Source organism: Rattus norvegicus, chromosome X (assembly GCF_036323735.1).
Source record: "Rattus norvegicus strain BN/NHsdMcwi chromosome X, GRCr8, whole genome shotgun sequence".
Lineage (NCBI taxonomy): Eukaryota > Metazoa > Chordata > Mammalia > Rodentia > Muridae > Rattus > Rattus norvegicus.
Genome location: NC_086039.1, coordinates 69,611,263 through 69,621,094, shown reverse-complemented (window position 1 = coordinate 69,621,094; position 9,832 = coordinate 69,611,263). Strand labels below are relative to the sequence as shown.

The following is a 9,832-nucleotide window of genomic DNA, read 5'->3' as shown; positions in this document are numbered from 1 at the left end:
TGGGGAGATATATCCATGAGATCCACCTGAAGGCATTTTTTCAATTAGTGATCAAGGGTGGGAGGGCCCATTGTGGGTGGTGCCATCCCTGGACTGGTAGTTCTGGGTTCTATAAGACAACAAGCTGAACAAACCAGGGGAAGCAAGCCAGTAAGTAACATCCTTCCATGGCCTCTGCATCAGCTCCTGCTTCCTGACCTGCTTGAGTGCCTGTCCTGACTTCCTTTGGTGATGAACAGCAACGTGGAAAGTGTAAGCTGAATAAAACCTTTCCTTCCCAACTGCTTCTTGGTCATGATGTTGTGACAAAGAAATGGTTGGTTAGAAAATTTAAAGTTAAATTTATGGCTCATGTGATCCTGTCGTACTGCATTAATGTAAACTATAGTTCCAGGGCTTTGAAAGAAAGGATATCATTGCTTTAGACAAATAGTTATAAATACATATCAATTCACGTCAGGCACTCTCTGAGTTGTTCTAGGAGATTTAAATTAAGTCAAAGTACATTGCCTGACCCCTGAAAATAAGGTTTTTAAGCCAAATATGGCTAAAAAGATTTTTTTTATATAAAAACAACTAGAGGGCAATATAGGACAGCATTGTACTGCAGCCAAGAAATGACAAAGCACTCCATGATTAGAAGTTCAGAAGGTTTTTAATATTTTCATTTTTATTTCTTGGGGGGGCACATATGTTATGGTGTGTGTGTGGGGGGCAATTTGTTATTTCTCTTTCTACCATGTGGGTCCTGGGAATTAAAAAAAGCAAGCACCTGTACCCATTGAGTCATCCCACTGGGCCCTCAGAAGGGCCTTCTTAGATAAGACACAGAATTTGAAAACTAGAAGGGAGTCTCAAAATTAGAAAAAAAATATGCATAAGAAATAAGTGACTTGACCAACCCATTTATGACAAGGTTAGTGTCCTCTGAGTAGTTCAGATGTTTCTGCTCATCAACCTTCAGTTGGGTAAAACTTAGAGAGATGGAGAAAGTTGGAGAAATTGCTCTTCCAGAGGACTTGAGCTCAGCTCTCAATAGCTAGGTGGCTCACAGGCTCCCACAACTGCAGTTCCAGATTATGGAACACACTCATCTTGCTTTCACGTGCACCTGACGCACGTGCGCGCACACACACACAGACACACAGACACACAGACACACAGACACACACACACACACACACACACACACACACACACACACACACACACACACACACACACAGATAGAGAAAGCCTTTCATGCAAGATAGAATGAAGACCAAGCAACCCAAAATTGAGAGGGAACCAGGGACTAAGTAGAGGTTAAAAGGTTGCCCAGCCCAATGATACTAATGACCCACCTCTTGAAACTCCTGTTTTACAACACAAAGGCTGAGTGAAGCATTTTTGAATTCTCTATTTAATTTTCTTAAACTTTGTGTCACCTTAGTAAACTGATCTTTCAGGATTAACCTTGGCCAGAAATCACAGAAAAGATAGCTATTTGTGGTGGAGACTTGGAAATTTAACTAAAGATACTTTTCTCTGCATTTTCTTGGATTAAGAAATACCTTTGCTGTTGCCTAAGCAAAAAGAATGCACACAGTTTTAATTTGGTTCTGACCTTTGCAAGCAATTTCCTTTGAAGACATTGCTAACTGCGTTCAGAGTGCCTATTATGTATTAGCGCTATCATTTACAGCATTGGATTTCATGATTATATCAACGTTTTAGAATTCATAAAAAAGTAATAAAAATGAGTTGTTTGTTGTATTTTTCTGCACAAAATACTTGATCACATTCAATTCCTGTTATGATGAGGGATTTAATACATAGCATTTATTTAGGGAAAGTTAAAAGGCCCTTAAAATTCAAGAAAACATTATGGTACTTAAACATCGTAGTAGCATAACTCTTTTCTTTCTTTTTTCTTTTTTAAATTAATTTTATTTATATGAGTACACTGTACTGTCTTCAGACACACCAGAAGAGGGCATCAGATCCCATTATAGATGGTTGTGAGCCACCATGTGGTTGCTGGGAATTGAACTCATAACCTCTGGAAGAGCAGTCAGTGCTCTTAACTGCTGAACCACCTCTCCAGCCTGCATAGCTGTTTTCTAAGGCACTTTTTAGAGAGGTCTACTGACAGATTTGAAGAGGACATGATGAAGGCTTGTCAACTTAGTGCCTTTCCCCAGCCTGCGTAATGGTGTCCCAGGCACCTCTGAAGAGTATGACGCTAAGAACACACATTTACGCATTACCCAGAGGAGGAGATTGAAGCCAGGAGGGGTGAGGTGACTTACTCAAGGTCACACAGCTTGGGTGAACTGAGAAACAGCATATAGTATATAGACTGAGTTGGAATGAAGGAAAAACTGGAGTCTATGAGAATAGTAGAACATATTTTAAGCAATCTGCGAATGATTCTGGAAAGGAAATTATCTTCCAGGGATTTTCCCGTGTGACTCCAAGATATAGATGATGATGGATGGTCATTTGTCATGTTGGATCTTACCACAGAGTTTTTTTTTTTTAATTTTGGGTAACAGCTTGTGTGATTCATGAGACGAATGTTATAAAGCAGCTCTTCCTTTGCCTGTCTGAATTTGTCTGGCAGCTGGAACTCCGTGGGCTTTAGAGAGTCTACAGCCATTCTGTCCTAGTGGGTGATAATCAAGTGTGCATTGTAGTTCCCTGAAAACAACAACAACAACAGCAACAACAAGAACAACAAACCGCCCCTGGGCTGAGAATTACAGAGACTGATTGGCTGACTCCAGAATCATGCTTTGGGGCAGAAGAAATATTGGAGCTCAAAAGTCAAATAACTCAGGGTGTCTTTTAGTCCCCTTAACCTCTTCATTGAAGTTAATACCCTTGTGACTAGTAGGTGAAATTTTAGAATGCATTGTTCAATTTAGCTGACCAGTAGCTTCTACTGACTTTGCAGCTATGGGTGTTGTAAGATAACATCTCTGAAACATATAAACTGTATTTTCCCACTCTGCTGTGGGAAACTCACCACCCTGATGTCCCCACCAACGTATTTGACAAATGTAGCTATTTGCGACTTTCTTTTGCTCATTGACAATCAATATTCATGTAACCTCTTCCACAGTGGACCATGTCATTAAGGGTAACCTGAATTTGTTATCCTGTGCCATAGCCACTCATATTTTGTTAAGAATAAACCATCTCTTACTTCCTTTGGAGCAAGAACTCTCTGTTTTGCTTCAGTATCACTGATATTAGTACCGTTAATGCCAGCGGTAGCACTTAATGAAAACGAATTAATTATATGCAGTGTAATGCCAAGCTCCAAAACCAGGTTGTAAGTTTCACCCAAACAATTATTATTGCTTACTGAGTAAAGTCTCTTCACAAAGTATTTTTTTTTTTTGAGACTTGAACCTCCCTGCCTAGAAGCAAGAATATTTCAGGAAAGAAAAAAAAAGTCACCCAATTCAGTGACAACTGCATTAAATAACATTTTTTTAAAGATTTATTTATTGTATATAACTACACTGTTGCTCTCTTCAGACACACCAGAAGAGGGCATCAGATCCCATTACAGATGGTTGTGAGCCACCATGTGGTTGCTGGGAATTGAACTCAGGACCTCTGGAAGAGCAGTCGGTGCTCTTAACCACTGAGCCATCTCTCCAGCCCCATTAAATAACATTTAAAAATTCTGTTTCTATATGTAACTCTGAGAAACATGACACAGCCCTCAATACTACCCTTAGGACCTGGTTTTGGGACCTACCTCTGTGTTAAATAGTTGTGTTGCTTTGGAAAAGTCTTTTCCCTCTTTATAGACTCCTTGTATGCTAATTGAATGTTAAGCACTATGGATTTGAAGAACAGTCACACAAAGTGTGAGCCCTAAAAGGCTCTAAACTTCAATGGAAGAGTTAAAAATAATTTGCTGAGTATTATACTGAAGGTATGTTAGAAGGATGGAGATGATACACTTGGCTATAGTAGACGTTTTGTTAAAGGGCAGACTCCCAAACGTGACTTGAAGTAGCTTTTCTTTCTGGTCTGTCTGCTGCCTTTCCTGTCATTGTCTTTCTTTTTTTTTTTTTTTTTTTTTTTTTGGAGCTGGGGACCGAACCCAGGGCCTTGCGCTTCTTAGGCAAGCGCTCTACCACTGAGCCAAATCCCCAACCCCTCATTGTCTTTCTTTATGGATATTAAGCTGGATCTGTTGCAAACTCCTAATTCCTTATCTTGTTCTCTTCAGCCTTCAAGCATTTACATGGGTTGTACCTTTTGCCTTCAATGTTCTTCTCTCCCAGGCAAATTTCTGTTCACGATTCAGATTCATGTCAATTCAAAGGTGACTTTCTCTTGGAACAGTTCTTTACTTTTCCTCTCTCTGTAGACCAGGCTGATCTTAAATGCACACTCTCTTTCTTTAGCCTCCTGAGTGCTGGGGTTAGAGCAGAAGTCTTTGTGTTGGTTAGTTTTATGCCAAGTCGACACAAGCTAGAGGTATTTGGGAAGAGGGACTCTGAGTTGAGAAAATGGCTCCATAAGAATTTCCTGTAAGCAAGTCTGTAGGTCATTTTTTGGGGAGGGGGTAATTCTAATTTCAGTAATTACCCTCTAAATGACATTAAAGCAATTTCTTTTTATTGGTTATTTTATTTATTTACATTTCAAATAGAAGCCCCTTCTGATCTCCCCTCACAACCTCCACATCCCCTACTCCTTCCGCCTGCCTTTATGAGGGTGCTCCCCACTCATCTACCCAATCCTGCCACACTGTTCTAGCCCTATACTGAGGTATCGAGCCTCCACAGGACTAAGGGCCTCCCCTCCCATTGATGCCAGACAATGCCATCCTTTGCTACATATGTAGCTGGAGTCATGGGTCCCTCCACGTTCTTAGTGAATGATTGATGTGGGAGGACCCAATTCACTTAGGGCGGTGCTACCCTTGGGCAGGTAGTCCTGGATGACTGTAAGCAAGCAGCCTGAGCAAGCCAAGGGAACAAGCCAGTAAGGAATATTTCTGCTTGGTTTCTGCTTCAGTTCATGCCTCCAGGTTTCTATCTTGAGTTCCTGCCCTGACTTCTCTCTCAGTGATGGATTGTGACCTGAGAGTTGTAAGTGGAAATGAACATTTTACTCCCTGAATGTTTTGGCCATGGTGTTTTATCACAGTAAAAGAAACTTTAAGACAGCATTTCTTGACCCTCCTTCTGCAGGTAAGGCCACCCTCTTCACTTCTTCCCACTGGATATTGAGAATATATCTCACTGGATTCCCATACTCAAGACTGAATCTAGGGTCTGAATTCCCAGTCCTCCTGTTAGCTCTTACAGCACTTTATTCTGTGTAAGGGTACCGCACTGTGGTAATCTTCACTCACATCTCTCTCCGTAGAGGTCCTTGAGGTCAGAAAGTCTATTCTGCATTTTGAGTTACCCCAGCTCAGCACCTGCTAAGTAGGGACACAATGAAGAATGAGTGGGTTTGCATAATAATAGTAATATACAACCTCTGAGTGCTCCCTCCTTGCCAGTGACTGTGCTGAAGTACTTCTATGCAGCTTCTCAGTTCCCACCAGTATCATAAGAAAAGGATGCTGCCACGCATTTGTTTGACAGATGATTAAAACTGTGGCTCAGAGAGGGTGTAATTGGCCCGATAGTGTTACATTCAGGCAGGATCAGTTCCCAGATCTGACTCCAGAGCCTGTGTTTGTAACCACTGGACTTTACTGTCCAAGTGAAGGTCAAAGGGGGTGGGGTGAACATTTACTAGGTATACAGAAAATAGAAGGAAAGAAGACAGAACAACAATTAGGATGGCTCATGTTAGCAAAGGCACTTGTTAGATCATGGGCCATATTCCCAGCTACTATTCCAGGTTTGCTCAGATTGCTTTCTTATAGGTGCTGGGACGGCCTGTCCTGACTTGGCACCACTCACAGTGGACGGAGACCTCCCACATCAATGATTAATAGAGCAAATGCCTTGTCTGTAGGCCAATCTTATGGAGGCATCTTCTCAATTGAGAAACCTCTTCCCAGGTGGTTGCAGCCAATTCTCCAACCTAAATAAGCCCGTGCAAAGAAAACACAACTCAATTAGTGTGAATACAAGCTGCACGCCTAGATTGGGCAGATCTACCGCTACACTACTCTATTCCCCAGCTAGGAGATCCCTTGTAACTTGTGGTTTCTCCAGGCCATGTGCTTCATCTCCATCTTCTTTCCACCTCCTCCTCCCTGTCGACAACCCCTCCTCTCTCCCTCTCACCCCAACTCTTCTTTCTTCTCCACCTTCCCAATCACCTACAAGTTTTACAAGTTAAAATGGGAAGAAGGTTCTGATGAAGTCCTGAGTCCTGAGTTCAGGACTAGGCAGCCCTTCTTGAGGAAGTGGAATTAGCATCAAAATACAAACAGCTCCAGGGCAATCCACAGCAGGTGATCAGAGCTAGGTGATTCATTGGTTAAACATTTATTGAGAACATTCTATACGCTGGGCATTTTGCTAGCTGCTAGGATAGAAATATGTGTGGGCCTCTTCTAAGGCTGTACCAACTAAGTGTGAGAGAGACTTCATTGTTGACTGGTAAGTGCTTTTTATAGTAACACCCAGAGTTTAGGATGGAAACACTCATGAGGAATTTTTGAGAGGGGTGCTAATAAAAGGCCTTTCATCAGAAAGGATGCCCAAATGAAGTCTTGAATGACTTATAGGTATATAAATATATGAGGGGATATATGTATATGAAGTATATGCATATGAAGTATATGCATATGCTGTATATGAAGGGATGTGGAACATTTCAATAACATGAGACTTACTGATGGCGGTAGCAAGAAAGAGACGATTCATGCACCTGCACTTGGCAAGCAAGGGATCCTGCACCTCTTCGATTTGGAGAGCTTTTTTTTTTTTTTTTTTTTTTTTTTTTTTTTTTTTTTTTTTTTTTACAGAGTTTAGATAATATCTGGACTGCTCCACCCAACAGTTCTGGAAGAATTTATGGTAGATCCACTAGTTCAGTCTTCCCCATGTTGTGAATTAATTCTGCCGGAGAACACATGGACATTCTTAAAGCCAAATAGAAAGTCTGAATTGCTGGCTGGTGTCTGCAGAGGGAACTTACCCAAATCATGCAGCCTTAAGCCTCATCATCCCTTGTCTTTTATATACAAAAATCACATTCTGGTGACACACTTCAGTTAGCAAGAACAATCAGTGAGAAGCAAAACTACAGAAGGCAAAAGCAAGGCTCATTTAGAGACTTTCCTGGGTCTTGGAACTATGGGCTAGGCCTTTGAACTATGGGCTAGGCCTTTGATGGATTAAGTCTTTGATCCCATTTTTGGCAGCTGTCGGGGCCTCTTTGCTTCGTTCTAAATTCAGAATGGTGCCTCCAACATGGTGTCCGTTGTGCTAAGGTCGCAGAGTCTGTTATACCCAAGTATGTGGGGACATTAGAGACACAGGAGATTAATTTATGTTGTCTATTAGAATCTCTAGCAGTTCTCTAGCATCAGATAGAAATCTTACTGACAGCTGTTCTCTGGAGGACTCCATCCCTTTCTTATTTGTCAGTATGGAAATAAGTTGCTTTATTTCTCCAATTACTCTCCCTCCACCATTAAATGTCTCAGTCCCCTACCTATCTGTATGGAAATGATTTCATGCACCCCAACCTTTCTTCCAAGTCACATCCTTGCTCCTCAGGCTGTCACCATAGAAACTGAATGCCCCTCTTCTCCAGTCATCTCCATGGTGAAGATAAGTACCCTAAGGATATCACCAAGTTCATTGTATACCAGAATTCTAGAACTCTGCTAGGGTGTTGGTGAAGAAGGCTGTGGCTCCCTAGGGTAGCTGCAGTCTTACCTGCCCATCCCAGCTGTGAAGGCATAGCATTCCATCTCTCAGCAAAGAGGGTAAAGAGTACTGACTAAGTCCCAAGTCCTGGGATAGGCACTTGACAACTGGAGTTCATACCTAGCCATTCTGTAGTGTTTGATTCAGGGAGATTCACACCTGGTCTTCTCCCTCCGGAGTCCTACATAGAAGCATAGAAGCAAGCAAATTTTACTTCTACTATTCTTTGCCTGTGACCTTGAATGAGTAGCCTCTTATCTTCAAGTTTTATTTTTCCCACTTGTAGAATAAGTAAGTGTTGAAGGAACTGTCATCTTGAGTATCCTCTTATTAAAGTTAGAACATAAGTAGCTTTCCACAAGGAACCACTTTCCCAGGCTCACACAGATGCTCACACATCTGTTGAACTTTTTTTTTCCATTGGATTTTTAAAATGAGGACAGTGCGGGGCTCCATGGTTTTTAAATCTAACACCCTAAGTTTTTTGTTTAAACTTTCTCATGGTGTTTCATTTTGTGTAGGGAGCAGAGGAAGCCATGAACAGGTAAAATCCCAAGTGAATGTGTATTTTGACATGGGTGTGGCTGTTGAGGACTCTTAAGATTGACTGGGCTATTGAAATTGGTAAAGCTGTTACCCATATCCGGCAGGCTCAAGAGAAGTGGCAAAGCTCATCTTAGGAGTCAAATTATGAATGTTTAATCAGTGTGTGCAAAGAGTAGCAACTATGGCTTCCTCCTCCCTGATATTGACCTCCTGATACTGCTCTGTACAGAGGCCTCCTACCAAGACTAGCCAGTCTCTTCCCCTCTTCACCCTAATAAACAGGGCGGGACTCCGGGCTGCAATGAGAGGGGTAGTGGTAGCAGTAGCACAAGAGAATCCCACCTGATCCCAGTTTTGTTGTATCCCTAGCCAGAGTTCTGGGACCCAAGTCCAGCTAACAACATTTTTTGTCTTAAAATCCTGTTTCAAAATAGTTCATAGAGGGTGGTAAGAGCTGAGTCACTCTTGAGGGTGCTGTGAGAGGAGCTCAGAACGCCCGGCATGGATGTCCTGACCTATGATGATGTGCATGTGAACTTCACTCAGGAAGAGTGCACATTGCTGAATCCTTCTCAGAAGAGTCTCTACCAAGATGTAATGCTGGAGACCTGTAGGAATCTCAGTGCTATAGGATACATTTGGGAAGACAATACTACTGAAGAATATTGTAAAAGTTCTGGAAGACATGGAAGATGTCATATGTCCCTATGAATGCAAGCCAGGAGAGCATAGTGATACTGAAAGAAGCAACATACCTCTGTCTTTTCCAGAAAAATTAGAAGATGTACAGTAGATACCACTTTGAGGAGAGTTTCTTAATGTGGGCAAAGTTGATAAATATTTAGTTTTTGACTATGATTGGTGACATTTACACATTAAAAGTGCTGAATCACTTTATGAGATTAGGGTTATAGAAATTATCCTCTTTGCATTGGCTCATGTTGAAATTGTAGTATTCCTCAAAGATAGCAAAATTTAACTTCACAGTCAGTCTAAAAATGCTCCGAGTTCATTGAGTTTTCTTCAAATGTGTTAATACTCTTAATAGAAAAATTATGGAATAAATATGAGTCATGTAATCAAAAAAAATAGTTCATAGAAAATTCTAGAGAGGTCCTGTGCACCCCTTACCCTCCTCCTGCTAATATTAAAACTAGTCAGCTGAGCTTGATACAATCAGTAGAGCTTGTGGCAATTATACCAGCTTTATATAACTTGCTCATGTGTTTGTATGAATGCTTGTGTGGTTCTGTGTTGTGGGAGCCTCTGGGGGGTTGTGAGGAATGTTCCACACACAGGGTTGTCTCTTCAAAGGGAAGGATGCATAACCTGTAATCCACCCAGAAGGCTGGGAGCAGACATGATTAATGGCCTGGTGACCTTTGTACTATCTATGTGGCCAAGACCACACAAGATCACCCAGACCCTTA

General features: G+C 41.6%; 1 protein-coding gene across 1 annotated transcript; it reads left to right on the top strand.

The window, feature by feature from the left end:
* Nucleotides 1-8,903: 8,903 nt before the first annotated feature.
* Nucleotides 8,904-9,234, top strand: LOC108349172 (zinc finger protein 431-like). The gene has a single exon (XM_017602218.3). The coding sequence runs from the start codon at nucleotides 8,904-8,906 to the stop codon at nucleotides 9,111-9,113; it is 210 nt and encodes a 69-aa protein (XP_017457707.1). The 3' UTR covers nucleotides 9,114-9,234.
* The last annotated feature ends 598 nt before the right edge of the window (nucleotides 9,235-9,832 follow it).